Source organism: Onychostoma macrolepis, chromosome 05, assembly GCF_012432095.1.
Source record: "Onychostoma macrolepis isolate SWU-2019 chromosome 05, ASM1243209v1, whole genome shotgun sequence".
Classification (NCBI taxonomy): Eukaryota; Metazoa; Chordata; class Actinopteri; order Cypriniformes; family Cyprinidae; genus Onychostoma; species Onychostoma macrolepis.
The window spans coordinates 39,760,280-39,780,546 of record NC_081159.1 but is presented as its reverse complement, the minus strand read 5'-3'; the positions used below and the strand labels follow the sequence as shown (position 1 = coordinate 39,780,546).

Here is a 20,267-nt window from a genome sequence, read left to right as displayed (position 1 = left end):
CTTTACGGAGCCTGCTATAGTTTTCTAAGTCTAGTCTTAGTCTTGCCTTGCCTGATTTCCTGGTTCCTGATTCTTGCCACGTATCTTGGATTAACCCTTTGCTTGCTGTTTTGGACTCTGTTTGCACCTCGCCTAGATTATTGCTCTCGTTATCGGATTACCCCTCTTGTCAAGCCCTCTGGATATTGTTCGCTGATCGATGACCCACGCATGCCCTCGGAATACTCTGTGCCTTGCCCATGCTATACCTGTTTGCTGATATTTGACTCTGCCTGTGTTTTTGACTACGTCACTGTTTAATAAAAGCTTGCACATGGATCCGTACGCCTCACGTCTCGTCGGTTCCGTTACAGGTGTCCACGCATTTTCAGCGCTAATTCTTCAATGCTCATCTTTAGTACAACCTGACAGTACAATTTTAACGCCAAAAGATGGTTTGCGCTGGCGCAAGCTGTTAGTAAAACTGTCCCATAGCTTATTCTGTATTGTGTAAAATAAACTCCTAATTTGCTGCTTATTAATAGGTAGTAAAGTAGTTGTTAAGTTTAGGTATTGGGTAGGAGTAGAGATGTAGAATATAGGGTTAGAATATGTGCTTTATAAGCACTAATAAACAGCTAATATGTTAATAACAGGCATGCTAATAAGCAACTAGTTAATAGTGAGAATTGGTCCCCATACTAAAGTGTTACCAAGATTTTATGCATAATGTGGGACTTTTAATTGTAAACTGTACCAAAATGCACAGGGACTCTTATTTTGAAATGTCTATGCTTTACTTTCAGCTGCTCATCACATTTATTTATTTAAATCAACCTTTCGAAGATTAATCACATTAGGCGATACTGCAATTCTATTTTTTTTTCTGTCCACAAAATAAAGACCTTTTAAAATGATAATTAAGGCATTTATTATACCATTTAAGATATTCAATACTTTTTATGAGCTTAAATTTGATCAAACTGAATTTAAAGCTTTTAAGACCCACAGGAACTCCACATATTTCACTTTAGAATGATGCTGAAAACGGATTCACTCCAATGCAGTTCGATTAACTTCAGGCGAGTTGCTTCACCTCACCTTAACTTCAGATTAATTTACTTTATCAAAGGATTAACTTCACCAGATGAAAAGTATAATTCACTCACTTCAAATCAAAACCAAAACCAAAATCAAAGTAAAGTTGTACCTGTCTCCCCTGGTTTCTGAAGAATTCGCCGGTGTTCTCGATGACCTGTTCATCAGACAGCAAGCTGTAGGGCTGCTCCTTACACAAAGTGAAGATCTCCCACAGAGTTACTCCAAATGCCCACACGTCACTAGCTGTTGTGAACTTCCCCTAAAAACACACACATGTAACTCATAATACACTGATACAAAGGAAGAAAGCCACTGTAGACAGATGTCTCCACCTAACAGTTAAATGTATTTTTTGAAAGAAGTCTCTTCTGCTCACCAAGGCTCCATTTAATTGATTAAAAATGCAGTAATTTTGTGAAATATTATTACAATTTAAAATCTATTTGAATATATTTTAAAAGTAATTTATTCCTGTTACGCAAAGCTGAATTTTCAGCATAAGTATTACAGTCTACAGCAGGGGTGCCCAACCCTGTTCCTGGAGATCTACCTTCCTGCAGAGTTCAGTTCCAACCCTGATCAAACACACCTGTCTGTAATTATCAAGTGCTCCTTCAGATCCTAATTAGTTGGTTCAGTTGTGTTTAATCAGGGTTGGAGCTGAACTCTGCAGGAAGGTAGATCTCCAGGAACAGGGTTGGGCACCCTTGGTCTACAGTAGGTGCGTTTACATGTACACTTTTTTGTCATTCCGATTAAAATCATTCCGATTGAAAGATTCGATGAACTGTTTACATGAGACGTTATCTAATCCGATATGGTGTTTACATGTGCCTGTGCTTTCGATTTTAGGATATGCTAATAGCCTACAGTGACAACAAAAACAAGTCACCAGAGGAAAAAACGCCCATATTTACGTTAATATTTTTAATATCTGTTTGCACTTGCTTAGGGTTAATATTTGAATCCCGAGCGCTCAGTCATATGGCCAGAACGCAATCATAGAAATCATATGCCCCTCTGTAATGCAGCTCTGAGATTAATTGTACTCTGATACTACAAAGTTGTACTGTACTTAAATGGAACAAATACACGATTTCTTACCAAGAGTTGCTGAACAATGAATCAAAGGAGCATTGCTTTATCACAATCGTGTTTTCGTACAACATTCATGGCGTGAGCACGTATAAATTCAAGCAGATCGGAAATTATGAATCTGTCATCTATACAAATACAAACGACAAAGGCAACTTTTGGTCAAGTTGTTTATTTTCATTAAGCTACTTTCACTATCATCACTGTGTTGTTTCTAAGCTGAAAAGCAGAAAATTGCGCTTCATTTCAGATCCGTTTTTCACTCCGGACATGAGAGCAGTCCGTCACACAGCAAGCGTTCTCCTTTCTAATGTGTTTTTAACTGTATAATTGAAATTTTAACTTTATACCTCCACTATTACCCAGTCTCCACTGTAGTGTCGGTGTCCCCAAATCACAGAAAGTACTGCGTTGCCGACTTCACGTTCACGTTCTGACGACCCGACCTCTGGACGTGATGACTTAGACGCAAAGTAATCGGTTTAAAGTGTTTACATGGCAGGATTTTAATTTTGTTCGGTTTATAGATAGGTTTATCCCATCCCTCTCAACCCGATTACAATTTCATTCGGTTTGGGCATTTTTATTCCGATTGAGGTGTTTATATGGAGCATTTTCATTCGGATTGGACTTTTAAACCGATTACAATGCTCCATGTAAACACACCTAGTGTCACATGATCCTTCAGAAATCATTCTAATATGCTGATCTGCTGCTCAAGAAACATTTATTATTATTAATCAATATTGAAAACAGTTGTGCTGCTTACTATTTTTGTGGAAACTGAGATACATTTCTTACACATGAATCTTTGATGAAAAGAAAGTTCAAAAGAACAGCATTTCTAGCCTCTTTTTCCCTCACCAGTAAGATGCTTTCCCAGGCCATCCAGCGTATAGGCAGTACAGCGCGCCCCTGTATACGATAGTAATCACTACTGTACAGGTTTCTGCTCATGCCGAAATCAGAGATCTTTATGGTGAGATGACGGTCCAGGAGGCAGTTCCGTGTGGCCAGATCACGATGCACAAAATTCAAAGAAGCCAAGTACTTCATCCCAGAAGAGATCTGCACCGACATGTGCAACAGGTCAGAAATGCTGCAGAGACAGAGATAAAAGAGTCAGAGTTCATGAAAATAAAACAGCAAAGGCACACAAAACATGACCTGGCTTCAAACCAGTATCAAATTCAACCAGCACCACGTCTGAATGCGTGAAAGCACAAATGAGACTTGAAAGCTATAACGGAGATGGAAATTTTGGTAACACCTTTATATATAATGTATTATAAAAGTAGTTTTAATGCATTAATTATGCCTTATGTACATTATAATGCATTGTATGATCTTATGAATAATTGCAACCACAGTTCAATCATGACAACTCTGGGAAGATTTTAGCATGGTGATGGATATGACAATGTTAATGTATTTGGTCTTGGCGGAATAGATCTGCTACGCTGCTGCTGAATTTCTGCTACTGTTGGTTATTGCTGTAGTTGTATATTAGTTGTAGTTGATGCTGCTGCAAGCAAGTACAGGAACTTGCTACTGCCAATGTATATGGCGATATGGTGCCGTGAGTATTTAAGACATACTGCTGCTGTACAAATAGCATATAAAATAACCCGTAGCAGATCTATACAGGTGGAGCTGGGGAAGGTGGAGGGTTTCAGAGAAACTCTGAAAGAGCGCTGCAGGAATCTCAAGTGGATGCTAGACAGCCATATAAATGCAAGGCAGCAAGCTCATTGGTTCATGCTGCATATGCAGCCAATCAGCTTGTGCCAAGTCGTTTAACTCTCTGAATATCATCAGTTACTTTAATAACCCGTCAGCCCGCGCCATCTAGAGTTTCATGACTGAACTATATATTTATAATACATTACAATAAATATTCATTGTTCCACCTTTAAAACATGTAATGCATTAAAACACATGAAAAACAAACCTACAAATATTCTAATGCATTTTAAATTTGATAATGCATTTAAAATTCATGCATTATGAATATCTTTATAATGCATTATACATAAAGGCTTTAAGTAAAGTGTTACTGAAATTTTCAGCAAATAATTTAAGTTTGATCTTTTTCTCATATAAAACTAAATTTTGGCTTCAGAATTCAGGCTTGAATACAGCGCAAAAGTCATATGAACAACGTTTATGATACATTTTGTCTTTTGAACATTTGATTTCATAGTTTGGAAAAAAAAAACAGCACAGATATTCAGTTAAAAGTCTTCTGTGTAAAATAAGTGTTTTTATTACCAAAACTATTAAAGATTGTTTTTGTTAAATGAAATAAAGCTGAAAGATATAATTAAAAATAAAAATAAAAATATTACATGAAAACATAAAAAAACAAGCAAACATGAAAACATTAAGTAAAAAAAAAAAAAAGAAGGAAAATCAGAAATGTTGCCTTGGCATTAAACGTAAAAAAAAAGTGATAAAATTGCTAAATAAAAATAAATTAAAGCTAAATAGAAATATAAAAAAACTAAAATGAATAAAATGACAAAAGCAAATGACAAAACTACTAAAACTAAATTAAAATGATAAAAAATAAAAACACATGCAAAATATTAATAAATACTATAATAGTATATAAATAATATTAACATATGGAAAGGAAGAAAGAAAATCATACAGGTTTAAAGTGCCCCATTAAGGATTTTTGAAAATGACCTTTCATGCAGTGTGTAACACAGCTCTAAGTGAATGAAAACATCCTGCAAAGTTTTAAATCTGAAAGTGCACCGTGTATAAAGTTATTGTCTCTCAAAAGAAAGAGTTGACTCTGAATCATTGAAACGAGTCGTTTTTAAAACGAATCCCAGGCCGTTTCATGTTGACGTCAACATGAAACATTTTCATATTGCTGGCCACTTTTTGGTCTTTTCGTGTTGGTCTGAATGAAAATGCAAATTCATTCTTTGCCACTACGTGCAGCTTTTGGAGCGGTAAAAATAGTGGTTTCCCGGTAATACTGTACACAAAGCAGCACTGGGCTCACAAACGCTGCTTTATCAGGCATTACAGGCATGATGAAATGAAAATGAGACCAATCGACCAATCACCGCAGATTAGCGTCACACAAAGGAGGGGTTTGGAAAAATGAATCGTTGAGCGAATCGTTTGGGAGTCGTTGAGCAAATAAGGTAAAAATAAATGCTTATTATAAGACAATGAAAGTGTTTTTTGAACTTGCATGCATGTTGTTGGGGACTCCCAAAACCAAAATATGAACCTTTCATTACCCATAATACGGGCACTTTAAAATGGCATGAGGGTGAGTAAAATTGTGCTCCATTTCGTGTTTAGCAATTGATTGTTAAAAAAATTACTTCTTTAAAAATTCAGGTTTTCAAAAAAGAACCCACTGAAATGATTTCCACGTTATTATTACGACTTGAAGACTCAGAGGTCTCACTTCAAAACTTGGCTTCATTTTAACCCTGTAATTAGAAACATTTCCATCATAAATTGAGAGCTGACTTGAAACTGGAAGGTTAAGTTGAAGAATTCAAAGGTTAAGAACGTTAATCTTGACTCTGACTTGTAGAAAACCGATATTGACCCCTGTCTGGAGATGAAAGACTGTACATGTCAGACTTCTTCATAATGATGGACACACCTGACAGACGGAATGTTGTTGGCATGTGTGAGTGTGCTCTCTATCTCTCTCTGGGACAGGAACATGTTGAGGTCTCCGTTCTCCATGTACTCCGTCACCATGCAGAGCGGGTCGGAGCTCACGCACACGCACAGCAGCTGAATGATGTTTGGGTTATTCAGACGCGACATGATCTTTATCTCCTTCAGGAAGTCATTTCTACACAGACACAAAAGTCAGAAAGGTTATCATGGGATCAGGAGAAAGGTTACAGGTCAACACCCATCAGTAAATTTTGATTGACAACAATAAATGAGAAATAAATTCCAGCTGTAAACAGATTAACACTTTGTGACAGAAAAATTCCAATGATAACTGTGTATTTATACAATTTTACACATTTTATAAAGGATTACGAGTCTATTAGGAGTCAATATATAACAAAAATAATTTCATATATTACAAAAATATTTGAAAAAAATGAAAAATGGAAAAAATGAGTTATAAAGCAAAAATCATTTTTGTGTGTGTGTGTATATATATATATATATATATATATATATATATATATATATATATATATATATATATATATATATATATATATATATATATATATATATGGGTCATTGACGTATAAGGATTTTCGACAGGCAAATTTTAAAATACAAAAAAATAATAATATCTTTTGTAGTTGTTCAAACATTAAGAAGGTTGTGTACACATAAATTAATATTACAATTTTTGTGTTTTTTTCAGCTAGATGAATCAGCCGTAGCCTTAAAAAATGTCATTTGGTGCGACCATGATTTATATTAAAATGAATTAATTTCCTTAACATTTTTTTTAGATGTTCTCAATAATTGAAGTGTTTAGAAACAAATTATTTGCATTTCTTTTGAGTTTTTGTACATAATGATCTCATATTTTTGTTCTATAATTTCAGAGTTGCCTTAATTGTAGTTAGCGGATTTATTATTTCTGTAAATTACATAAAACTGAGAAAAATATTTTTAAAATACCATTCACTTAAGCATACTATAGCAGTGATTTATATTTCAGCCACAGAAATTAGATAATTTATTTTTAATTTAATACAGTTATTGCCGTTAATGGTCACACCACATCATGAGTGGTCGCTCCAAATGACACAAAGACCTTACATCATTAAAAATTTATTTAAAGAAACATGTGTGAAAAGTTCAGCATATGGCATTAACTGCAGTCATTTTTTTAGACCCAGTTATTTCGAAACATTGCCCAACCTTGGCTGCTCAATTGACCCTTCGCCGGGCGTTTGATTAACAGGCAATCTGAGCAATCATAATGCCAAATCTGCCATTTTTGTCCGACAAACAAACCAGACAGGAGAGTAGATTAACGTTGGTGGACTTGAACTTGAAAAATAGTGTTTACTGACATCTTTTCACAGTTGAAACATGATACCTTCTGATGTTCATTCATGTTTATTTTGTGCTATAACTAGTAAGAGAAGAGTTGCTGGCTCAGGTTCTGGGATGAAATCATAAACATCTTTCTTATAACAGAAAATTACATCTGGAGTTTGTGCTTGACTGCAGGGTCAGAATTAACATGCTGCCTATGGTGAGCATTTATTTTACTTTGCTTGGCAGTGGAATCTGGTAAAATAGATTAAAATAGTTATTAATAAATTACTAATAAATGCATAGTTACCAAACTAAAATTAGATGCTCTAAATTCCTATTTTTTGCATTTTTTCTCATATTGTACAAAGATTACACATAAACCGTTTGAAATGACCGAAACTGCATACAAATCTAATCCAAATTATATTATAATAAGGTATTTTGTGTATATAAACCATTAATTGAATATAAAAGCACAAAAACTGTGAATCTGGGACATATATCTATAATATAATATATATCTATAATAATATATAATATATCTACAGTGGTCACACCACATGATATTTGGTCACACCACATGATATTTTCAAATTCAGTCAAAATTTACAAGCACAAAATTTAGCCACCTGAACAAAACAAGCTAGCTTCCCATGAAAGGTCAATATGAAATTTATAATAAAAATAAATGTTTGTAGAAATAACTTATATTTCATACCACATGATATCCAAACGTGGTCACTACATACCAGCCATTAAAAAGATAATTTTTAGTTACAAACCTGCTTAATGCTTCTAAGGGTCCTTGGCAAATTGTTATATGATGCAGCGTCCTATCTTTGAATAGATTTCAACATAAAAGTACCAAAATGGTAGTTTCTTGATGGAGATTATCGGACAAAGTTTGTTTGAATATTATGATGGAAATATAAATACAAATGCTTTGCAATTTTATACAGGATAACAAAACACGCCAAATAGTGCAGAAAATTTAACTGAATAAATTTAGGGTAATATGAAAGATGTTTCCAAAACAACAATTATGGCCGGACGGTCGCACCACATGATGTTTTGACACTTTGAATAACAAAAAAATTACAAATAACTGTTTTTTGAAAAATTAAAGTTGGTACATACTGTATGTGGGAGAGGTACTTCTTATATATGGCATCTTTTTTATGTATTTAAACCATTTTTTAACTGAAACAATGCAATCAGACAAAATTTAGGCGTCACGTCATTGACCCATATATATATATATATATATATATATATATATATACAAAAATGATTTTTGCTTCATAAACCAAACATTTTAAACACTGCATTTCATTTGCCTATTGTTTGGCTTAATCCATGAGCCAATCCATCTTATTCCGACCAAATAAAACACATCACAATTACATAAACATTTCCAAACTTTTTAGCAAGAGCTTCCCAGAAGCCTCACTCTATGATGCAACTTTCCAATCAATTGTTTTTTTGTGTGTTTCTTCCCCTCAAACCTGGCATTGCTGGTGGCATCCGCTCTGAGTTGTTTAACTGCTACTAGCACCGGCCTGCCGTCCTGCTCCGGTAACGGTGCACCCTCTCCCAGAAACTCAGCCAAACCCTCAGCCTCACACAAATGCACCTGGAAACCGCAACAGCAGTATGAACACGGGCGGGCAAACATACTTAAACAGAGTGAGAACGGAAACACTCGCATGAGCTTCACTAACAACCAAAATACCACAACGTACTATGGTATTACCATGTATTTTTTATTAAATAATTTCAGCCTGGGTGAGCATAAGAAATTCTTACCAAACCAAAACTTTTGTATATCATATAGTACTGTATGTCACAGTACTATGGTATTACTATCCGGCACCGTGGCGTCACCATAGTAACATAATAATCAGGGTCAACTGAGATAAAGTATTAGTAACACTATTGCATAAAATCCTAGGCTCTCACTCTGGATTTCCAGTGTTTTCCTTAATAAAGCCATACATAACAGTCATGTGTGGTCACTAATAACAGGGTTTTCTGGGAAACACTGTAATTTCACCAAACAAATATCGGGCATTGCAGCACTGTTTGTATAAAACAATGTAAACAGTGCGCGAAAACATCCCAACTAACTCTGAACAAAAGACGATTCAAGTAAGTCAAGAAGCGAGCCAACAGGACAACAGCAGCGGTAATAAAACCTCCTGCTGTGCTTCATCGAGACTCACCTCACCAAACTGGCCTTCTCCCAGTTTCTCTCTGAACAGCAGCCTCTCTCGTGGGAACTCGGCCACCGAGATGTCCTTCCGCGTCAGGGAATCTACAGTGAGGGCTGGAACGGCGTACATGTTGCTGCCGGTGACGCCCTGCAGGCTGATGATGTCGGTTTCAGCGTAGTGCGGCACGCTGCTCTGAAAACACTGGTGTGGGGTGCACAGGGTCACGTCAGGTTCGGCGTATCCTCCGCTACAGGCTACAGAGACAAAGAGAGTCAGTAGGCATGACCAATTGTAATTTACATTACAAGTTACTTTGTGTAAATTCTTTCCCCATGCACTGTTTTCTTTTCCCATTCATTTCATGCATTTCTGTATTTGTCAAACTATTTATTTTCTGTATTGTCTATTGAAGGGATAGTTCATCCAAAAATGAAAATTCTGTCATCATTTATTCACCCTCATGTTGTTCCAAACCTGTATGAGTTTTGTTTTTTCTGTGGAATCCAAAAAAAAAAGGCATTTTGAAGACTGTTGTTAAACAAACTGTTTGGGGTTCCATTGACTTTGATAGCATTTCCATTTCCATACTTCCATATTCAATGGAAGTCAATAGGAGCCACAATTGTTAGGTTATATCATCTTTTGTGTTCAAATCAAAATGACTCCAAAGGGTTTGGTTAACAACAATATCATTTTTTTTATCCACACTATGGAAGTCAATGGGACACGAAGCCATTTGGTACCAACAATCTTCAAAATATCTTCTTTTTTTGTTCTGCAAAAAATACTATGGAGGTCAATGAGACACAAAAACCATTCTGTTACCAACAATCTTCAAAATATTTTCTTGTGGGTTCCACAAAAATAGTATGGAGGTCAATGAGACACAAAAACCATTCTGTTACCAACAATCTTCAAAATATTTTCTTGTGGGTTCCACAAAAATACAATGGAAGTCAATGTGACCCCAAAACTGTTTGGTTCCCAATATCTTCAAAATACCTTTGGTGTTCCACAAAAATATTATGGAAATTAATTAACCCTTCTCTGGAAGTTTGATGGACAGGTGATCTGACCAATCATAATGCCAAATCAGCCATTTTGTCCAACAAACAAACCAGAAGAGTAGATTAATGTCGATGGACTTGAACTTGAAAAATGGTGTTTATTACGTGCTATAACTAGTAAAGAAGAAGAGATGATCAGTTCACATGCCGCTTGAATCTGAGGCGCTACAGCGATGTGTCACAACACAATTAAGGAAAGAACATGTTATTACTGTGAACCTAAAAAGAGAATAAATTAGCATCCATAACACTTGAAGGCTCACATTTGAAGCTTTTTGTGTGTTCAGTAGGTCAATTGGACACAAAATCATTTGGTTACCAACAATCTTATAAAAATCTTCTTTTGTGTTTTACAGTAAGAAGAGAAACATACCAGTTTGGAACGACATGAGGGTGAGTAAATGTTGACTAAATTTTAATTTTCAAGTGGATTATCCTTTTAAGTCAGGGGTGCCCCTCCCTGTTCCTGGAGATCTACCTTCCTGCAGAGTTCAGTTCCAACCCTGATCAAACACACCTGTCTGTAATTATCAAGTGCTCCTTCAGATCCTAGTTGGTTCAGTTGTGTTTGATCAGGGTTGGAGCTGGACTCTGCAGGAAGGTAGATCTCCAGGAACAGGGTTGGGCACCCCTGCTTTAAGTAATATATATGCTTTTGCAAAATTTGAAATGTTGACAATCATGTCACTAAAGCTTTGTTGATGAAGACTGAGAGAAATAGGAAGAAAGAGAGACAGAAAAAGCAGAAGATGACAACAGAGGAACAAGCCAACTTCATTTTATTTCAACCAAAACCCTGAGGTGTCTGGGTGCAAGAAACCGCAGAGTGTCAAAAATTACCAAAATAAAATCTACCAGCAGCTCTTACCCTGGCAAAGTCCTTCAGTCTGGTAACAAGGTCAGGTGGAGTTCATAGACTGCAAGCAAAAGATAAAGAAAGCAAGACTAGAGGAGGAAGAAAGGAAAAAGTGCACTGGCAGGCAGCATGCAAACTGTTGAGGAAACAAATGTCAATGAAATCAAGTTCAACAGGATGAAAAATAGAACTCAGAGAGAATATTTCTTAAAAGATAGTACAAGAGGTTAGTTTCAGAAAGGACATCATGTTCAGATATTCAGTAATGTACTGAAAATCTTCACAGTAGCTCTGGTCCAGAACCTAGTAGGCTACCTAGGCAACATTGTAAGGATTCATGGTTGACGTGAAGACAGTTCCACTTGGCAGTAAAATTATGTTGTCTTATAAAACATTATTTTTGGCCACATTCTAGGCAGCTTAGAAATTTATCTTAGAATCATAGTCACTCCCAGACTGATGGAAATGAGTCAGTTTCAGGTACATGTGCTTACACTAAAGTTCAGTTTGGAACCGGAAAAATTTTATTTTAGGGAAATTAATATTCTGCAAGGAGGCATTAAATTAATCAAAAGAAACAGCAAAGACATTTATAATGTTACAAATAAATAAATACTGTTCTTTTGAACTTCCTATTCATCAAAAAATTCCTGAATTTTTCCACAAAAATATTAAGGCAGTATTAAGGCAAAAACTGTATTTTTGATCAAATAAATGCGGCCTTGGTGAACATACAAAAAGTTTTTTTTAATCTTAAAAAAAAAAAAAAACTCAATATACATGTTTGTATATATTTGATTAAATGAACGAAAAATATGCTGTTTTAAAGGTATAGTTCACCCCAAAATGAAAGTTCTGTAATCATTCATTCACCCTCATGTTGTTTCAAACCTGCATGATTTTTCTTTTGTTGAACATAAAAGAAGATAATTTGAAGAAGGTTGCAGTTGCTAGTTGCCATTAACTTCCATAGTATTTTTATTCCATACTATGGAATAAACTAGTAAATTGGAGCAACTAGTAAATGACAGAATTATACATTTTGGGTGAATTACACCTTTAAGGCAATAGTTTTCAATTGTGGAATTTTTTATTCTGGCTACATAACTGGTAATGATTCTTAAAAAAATAGTGAGGCAGCTCACCAGGCTTTGAGACAGAGCTAGTGTGTTTGTGTATAGTGGATGGTACCAGAAGCTTCTGCGCTTTGTGACAGCTCGGGAAGTTTGTTCCTGAGCGCAGCGGGATCCTGATACTGGGGGTCCAGCAGGAAGATCCTCTCATAGGGCGGGTCGAGGGAGACGCGCGGGGGCACCGGGGGAGTCTGCAGAATTATAGTGTCACTGCTAGAGGACAAACGCACTGTCACTTCCTCCTCCAAAATACGCCTTGGAGCCTGAGACAGAGAGAGAAAGACTATTTATACTTGCCGTGCTTTCCAGAAAATAAGTCGCACTGGGTTGCAGAGAAGAAACCCACAGATCATTTGTATCTATCAATAAACCACATTTTATTATCACATTGAGAAATAATGTTAAATACCTGTAAAGAAAACAAAACACTAGTTTATAAATGCTGCGAACATTTTAGATCCCTCTCTCCACAACTATTTCTTTAAATTAAACAATATACTGTATAGTGGCATTCATTATTAAAAACATTTATTATAAACACCAAGCATAAACAAATTTATTTAAAGCAAAACAAATAAACTTTGGCTTATATACTGTACATCTCTCATATGTCACGAACCCACTTGTGTGCTTTGTGCATGTTTTGCATGCTTAACAATAACTGCATTATATAAGTATAAATAAAGTGTTACCGATTCATACAAATCAGTTTGTTGTACAAAGCTGCAAATTGGTATGTCTTATCATATTAAATTTCCATAATCATAAAGACTGATTTGCAATGCAAATAGCTTTAATATTTACTGCACTTTGATATTCTTCTAGTTATTTACCTACAGCAGCTAATGAAACTTTTATACTTTATGCTACTCAAGCATTTCATGTATTGTTGAGGAGCATAATAATCTGTTTCATTAATACAAACATTACAGTACAGACACACTCACCTTCTCCAGGACTTTGCACACATATTGGCACCACAGAATCAGGAAGATGATCACCACTAGTAGAAGAATAATAGTCACCAGACAGCCAATCAGAATCGATGTACTGCCCTCTTCAGGAGGGCCTGGTTTTGATGGTTTTGCTGTCGTCTGGTCCTCTGTCAAACACAGATGGGTTATTAAAGTTCAGTCAAAGTGTGTAACACATGCTAGTACGCTAGTCAGGCATTTTCAGTTAAAGCCAACAGGAAATGGTGTTCACAACCCATTTTACTTCCATAATGTGACACATTTCCTTCATTTGTATTCATCGGAAACTGACTGGATCAGGAAAAGCAGTCTCTATAGGATTTTGGTTAGACAAAAATTTAATTTTCTTTGAAATAGCACGAATCAAGAAAGTATGCAGTATCAAATGACTTCATGTTGATTGTAAAAATGCTGGGTTTTCCCAGCACAGTGACTCTTTACCTGTTTTTTGTGTAGTTTGCAGTACTTTGCTGTTAACCTCATATGAAGGAGGGGTCAACAATGGGGACCTCTGGGTAGGAAGCACATTAGTTGCTGCAATGGAAAATAATTAAAACAGGAAATTACTACACCTTAAATTACACCCACTTAAAAATGCATTTATGATTCTAAGTAATTATTTGGGGTCTAGTTTTACTTAAAGATTACAAGGGACATATGCATTTCTAAATGTACAAAAGAAATTGATACTTCTATTCAGCAAGGACGCATTAAACTGATCAAAAGTGGCAGAAAAGACATTTTTACTGTTACAAAAAAAATTATTTCACATAAATCTTGTTAGAAAACTTTCTATTTATCAAGGAATAACAGCACAACTGTTTTCAACATTTATAACAGTAAGAAATGTTTCTTGAGCAGCAAATCAGCATATTAGAATGATTTCTGAAGGATCATGTGACACTGAAGACTGGAGTAAACTTCAGCTTTGCATCACAGGAATTAATTACATTTAAAATACATTCAAAAAGAAAACACTTATTTTAAATTGTAATGATATGACAGTTTTTACTGTATTTTTGATCAAATAATCCAGCTTTGGTGAGTTATTCTTATTTCATACCAGACTGAAACGAGATCTCGCTGAACATCATCCAAGTGTCAGCAAAGTAAAAGCGGCAGCGCAGCGCCGTAGCCGATCTGTGCTTTAGCGGGACCGTCACATAACGAGCGCTTGGGTTCCGGTCATCTAGAACGGTGTGAAACTCCACCGGTTCTGCTTCCCACTCAGAAATGAGGTGCAGCTTAAACACACAGGACACGGACGCGAAGATCTTCACAGCCCGAGAGAACATGTTATTACTGTGAACCTAAAAAGAGAATAAATAAGCATCCATAACACTTGAAGGCTCACATTTGAAGCTTTTTGTGTGTTCAGTATAAATCAAACATCATACAACCACAACTAGTCAACATGGATGACATTTATAACTCATTTTTCTTTTATAAAGCAATATATTTCCAAGTGAAGCAGGGTGTTCAATTGGGAAAAAAAAAAAAAAAAAACAAGGAGGAATTGTATTCATTGGGAATTGACTGGATTGAATTGTGAAAAGTGGAAATTATATACAGCAGTTGAGCAAAGATACATTAAATTGATCAAAAGTCACAGTAAAGACATTTATAATGCTACAAAAGATTTCCACTGAAAACAATGCTGTCTTTTTTAGAACTTTCTGTTCATCAAGGAATCCTGAAAAAATCTATAACATACAAAAATTTCAAAATAAAAATAAAATAGGTAAAATATTTATAAAAAATAAAAAAAGTTAAATATTTTACTCACCCCAAACTTTTAAATGATTTTAAACGAGTGCATACAATTAAATTATAAATAAATATCATCAACTCAGATTTCATGCTGCCTTATAAATAAATAAAAATAAGTAGATAAAAAGCAACTAAAAGAAAGTGGCTCAACTTTAATAAACATGTTATTTTCTAATATAAAATCATTACTTCGAGATTAAGCACCTAAACCACCCAATCCACAGACACTGGCATGATTATATACAGACAATAAGCACCGTAATTATGGCAAGCAGTCCTGCTCCGACATGTAATTATGTGTTATTATGTGTGAAATATGGTGTATAATTAGTGCTACATTAAAACTGTCAGTCAACAAACACTTCAAAGCACATCAAGTTCAAATTACAGACACTACAGATGTAAACCAGAACACATACTGTACACACGGTAAAGGGACGCTTTGGGTTCAGTACAAGAGTTCTATTAACAGCATTAGTGGCTGAATGTCAATTACCACAGAAAATAATTATGGTCATAAAATAATTACATTATCCCTCAGTTTACAAAATGAATTTAGAATAAGGCATTTACAATGTGGACCAGAAATAAATAAACATCAAAATACACACAGTTGTAATTTCAAGTGAATCACCACAATATTTAAATATTATAGGGGTGAGTATATATACTATTGTTAGAAAGTTTTGGGGTGAGTTTATATAAATATATATATATATATTATTTTTTTTTTAATAGAAATTAACATTTTTATTCAGCAAGGATGCATTAAATTGAAAATTACAGTAAAGTGAAAGTAATGACATTTCTAATGTTATAACATTTTATATAGTCACATAAATGCTGCTATTTTGAACTTTCCATTCATCAAAAAATCCTAAATAATTTCCTTTTCAATAATGATAATAATAATAAATGTTTCTTGAGCAGCAAATCAGCATATGAGAATGATTTCTGAAGGATCATGTGACACTGAAGACTGGAGTAATGATGCTGAAAATTCAGCTTTGCATCACAGGAATAAATTCTGTTTTAGAATATATTCAAATAGAAAACAGTTATTTTGGGTTGTGATAGTATTTCACAATATTACTGCTCCCTATCAAAAGAACAAGCTTTGCATTCTGTTTTCAAACACTGGTCCTGTTTACTTCTATTACTGCTTCACTCTCACCTTCATAGAGGTGAAGTTTCGTTGTCTGTCAAACTGGAACTCCATCTCCACATATCCAGGGCCCAAGCTGTCGTTCCTCCAGCCCACGTAGTCATATCCGGGCCACAACCGGTCCAGTCTTCTCTGTACAAAGTCATCCTGACCAATCACACCATCCGTCAGCTGACCAAGACCCCCAGACAGCTTCCTGTGGGAGCAGAGAGAGACAGGAAGCACTTAGCTTTGGGCGAGGAGTGATTAGCATTCATTGTAGAACTTAAATATAATCTTGATTGTTCTGCCACAGAATGACCCTGAAAAGTCCACAATTCCAAAGTTGACTCACATCAGCAAGTCAGGGAAAAAAACGAGGACAAAGAATCAATGCAAAGTAAAAGACAACCAGCAAACTTTTTTTTTTAATCATTCAGGATTGGAACATTATTATTTTTTTAATTATAATTATTTAATTGGGATTGACTGATATTAGATATTTCAAGTTTGGACAAAAAAGTTTAGACTCAATAATATTTTAAATATTTTTGAAAGAGGTCTCTTATGCTTACCAAGGCTGCATTTATTTAATCTAAAATACAGTAAAACCAGTCATATTATGAAATATTATTAAAATATCTATTTTAATATATTTTAAAAATGTAATTTATTCCTGAGATGCAAATCTGAATTTACAGCATCATTACTCCAGTCTTCAATGTCACATGATCCTTCAGAAATCATTCTAATATGCTGATTTGCTGCTCAAGAAACATTTATTATTATTATTATTATTATTATCAATAGTTGTGAAGCTTAATGCTTTTGTGAAAATCGTGATACATTTTTTCTCAGGATACTTTGATGAATTTCAAAACCAAAAAATCAATTTTGCAATACCATAAAAGTCTTTACTGTCATTTTCGATCAATTTAAATACATTCTAGCTGAATAAAAGAATTACTTTCTTTTAAAAATGCTTTCTTTTACTTTTTAAAACACTAACTATAAACTTTTGAATGGTAGTGTACTTATTTCTATTATTTTTGTATTTAAGATTACCTTTTCCGTCATCTAAAACACTTAAAATTAACCTTTAAAAACACTAAAAGTTAAACAACAAAGTTAAATGTGATCTTTAGCATATCTTAAAATCAATATTCATTTTTTATTCTAAATATGATAATTTTGTGATGCTTAAATGTAAAACAGTCATTTAAAAATAGTTTTTCATGTTTTATTTGTAATTTAATTAGACAAAATAAAACTAAATTTGTTAACACTTTATTTTTTGGTGTCATAATACAGGGTAATTACCTAGTTAAGTACTTAGTAGTAGCCATTGGACTTACATGGGGGAAAAAAAATGTACTTACCATGTAACTACGTTATGGAACAGCCTGTAATTACGGGTTGTAATTATCTACATGTAATAGGCAGCTACTGTTACACAGCTACTTGTACACTTAAGTACAATCTTGATACACTTTATTTTAAGTAGCTTATTATGCCTGTGTAATATTCTGCAATTGTAATGTAATTAGAAATGTATTACATGTATTTAAGCTGTGTACTGGTGTGTTAAATCAAACTAAGGTGCATCTGGATAAGGATTTAGTACAATTACACATACAAATACACTTTATTTTAAGTAGCTTATGTCTGTGTACTTACATTTATAATTACTTTGTATAAAGTCTGCAACACATATGTAACAATCTCTTGGTTACATAAGTAGCTGTGTAACAGACTTGGTCTGTTACATATGCGTAACAGTAGCTGCCTATTACATGAACATAATTGCAAACTGTAAGTACAGGCTGTTCCATAACTTAGTTACATGGTAAGTACATTTTGTTTCAAGAAAGTACAACGGCTACTACTAAGTACTTAACTAGGTAATTACTCTGTATTATGGACACCTTAAAATAAAGTGTTACCCAAAATTTCATCAATCAGCTCACGGTTAATTTGTTTTAAATTATTATTATTATTTTTAAATATTTTGGCACTGCAGGTATTCACAGGAGCAAATTTTGTACATTTAAACTTATGTGGATGCATTTCTTATTTAGAACAAATTCGGCAATTTTAGTATATAAAGGTTGAAACTAAATACATTTTAAATATATTTCATTGAGATTCACAGTTTACAACATATTTAGCACTTATTTTTTTGCTGTATGTAAAACCAATATCGGACAGAATTTAATATCTGGGCATCCCCAAAAGCTAAGCATATTCTTTGACTCGTTCTACGTTAAATTAGACCCTCACCTGCGTTCCAGGGCCCCGTCGTACATGGAGTCATTGAGAGGTGTAATGGGATAGCCAGGAGCCATCATGGTCTGGCCCTCTGGAGAGCTGTATGCCGTCAGGCCATCTGCACAGCAGGTAAAAGTGAAAACAGAGAGGTCCCAAACTTTAATATTGCATTAGCTCTAGAATGTAATTACTCATTTCTATAGCCCCATATACAAGTGTGAAAATGAGGCGGTTAACACCCAATAATAAAGGGTTAGTTCAGCCAAAAATGAAAATTCTGTCATTAATTACTCACCCTGATGTCGTTCCAAACATGGAAGACCTCAGTTCATCTTCGGGACACAAATTAAGATATTTTTAATGAAATCTGAGAGCTCTCTGTCCCTGTCCATGGTCACATAGTCCATGTGACAGCAGTGGTTGAGTCGCAATTTTACAAAGCTATGAAAATACTTTTTGTGTGCAAAGAAAACAATAATATAATTTATTCAACAATTCTTGTCTCGGAGTTGCCGCCTTCCGCCATTTTAGAGAGTACCGCAGAACATAATCAACGTAATGAGCGTCGTTTACGTTCAGTAGACAGCTTGCGCATGCTGAACATAAACAACGCTGATTACGTTCTGGGGTACTCTCAAAAATGGCAGAAGACGTTAACTCTGAGACAAGAATTGTTGAATAAATTATATTATTGTTTTCTTTGCGCACAAAAAGTATTCTTTGTAAAATTGCGACTCAACCACTGCTGTCACATGGACTATTTTACCGATGTCCTTACTACCTTTCTGTGCGTTGGTTGTGGTAGTATCCTTGCTGTCTATGGAGGGCCAGAGAACTCTCGGAATGCATCAGAAATATCTTAATTTGTGTTTCGAAGATGAACAAAGGTCTTCCGGGTTTGGAACAACATGAGGGTGAGTAATTAATGACAGAATTTAAATTTTTGGGTGAACTAACCCTTTTAAAATGCGTTTTGGTCGATTGGATCACAAGGAGACACATTCCCATTTGCACCTGCTGTTTTCTCTGTCCACTTTCGATCACTTCAGTCTTCATTTCTTAGAGGCGAGTATGAGCGGGTGTATGTACGAGCTTTTTCAAATTTTTTGAATCTAATATTGTGAAATAAGCTTGTGCAAATTACTTATGAACGCAAAAGGAGACAACTAAAAAAACCATATGGAGAGGAGAAAGTTTCTGCTCTGATAGGTACAAAACTGCGCTGAACACAGAGGGTTTGTGTTAGAATCAGGACTGGTAAGAGAACACTGTGCTTTTTACTTTTTTTGCCTTCAAACCAAACTTACAATTTCAGCCGGCAATGTTTAAATCCCTTTGGCTAGTGCGCTTCAACAGCACTTCCTGTAATGTTTAAGAATTAGGTCAGAAGGCAGAGAGGGGCATTTTTAGTAGCTGTATGAAATCATTCAACCATATGAGCATCTACACTAAGAAAGCAATCCATTAAAATGCATTTTCGACTACCTCTGGAAGTGTTTGTAGTTTGTTTACAGGGTTATCTTAGTATCATCGAGCTAATATTATAGTTTTTATTATTATTTTAAATTAGTTTTTATATATTTACTGTTTTCATTTTAATTGTCAGTTTTAGTTTTACTTATTTTAGTAAATCAAGATAAACTAAAGGAAAATGAGCAAT

The 20,267-nt window shown here is 34.7% G+C and overlaps 1 protein-coding gene across 1 annotated transcript in view; it reads right to left on the bottom strand.

Annotated features, from left to right (window-relative positions):
• The window catches only part of ddr2l (discoidin domain receptor family, member 2, like), a 41,875-nt gene that overhangs the window by 3,548 nt on the left and 18,060 nt on the right, over positions 1-20,267 (bottom strand). The window contains exons 6-16 of the mRNA XM_058776043.1: positions 18,620-18,725; positions 16,370-16,556; positions 14,489-14,735; positions 13,867-13,959; positions 13,399-13,553; positions 12,510-12,714; positions 9,405-9,649; positions 8,688-8,815; positions 5,816-6,013; positions 3,040-3,274; positions 1,190-1,339 (exon numbers count right to left, since the gene is read on the bottom strand). Coding sequence (XP_058632026.1) covers positions 1,190-1,339; positions 3,040-3,274; positions 5,816-6,013; positions 8,688-8,815; positions 9,405-9,649; positions 12,510-12,714; positions 13,399-13,553; positions 13,867-13,959; positions 14,489-14,735; positions 16,370-16,556; positions 18,620-18,725 — 1,949 coding nt within the window. The remainder of the gene's footprint in view (positions 1-1,189; positions 1,340-3,039; positions 3,275-5,815; positions 6,014-8,687; positions 8,816-9,404; positions 9,650-12,509; positions 12,715-13,398; positions 13,554-13,866; positions 13,960-14,488; positions 14,736-16,369; positions 16,557-18,619; positions 18,726-20,267) is intronic.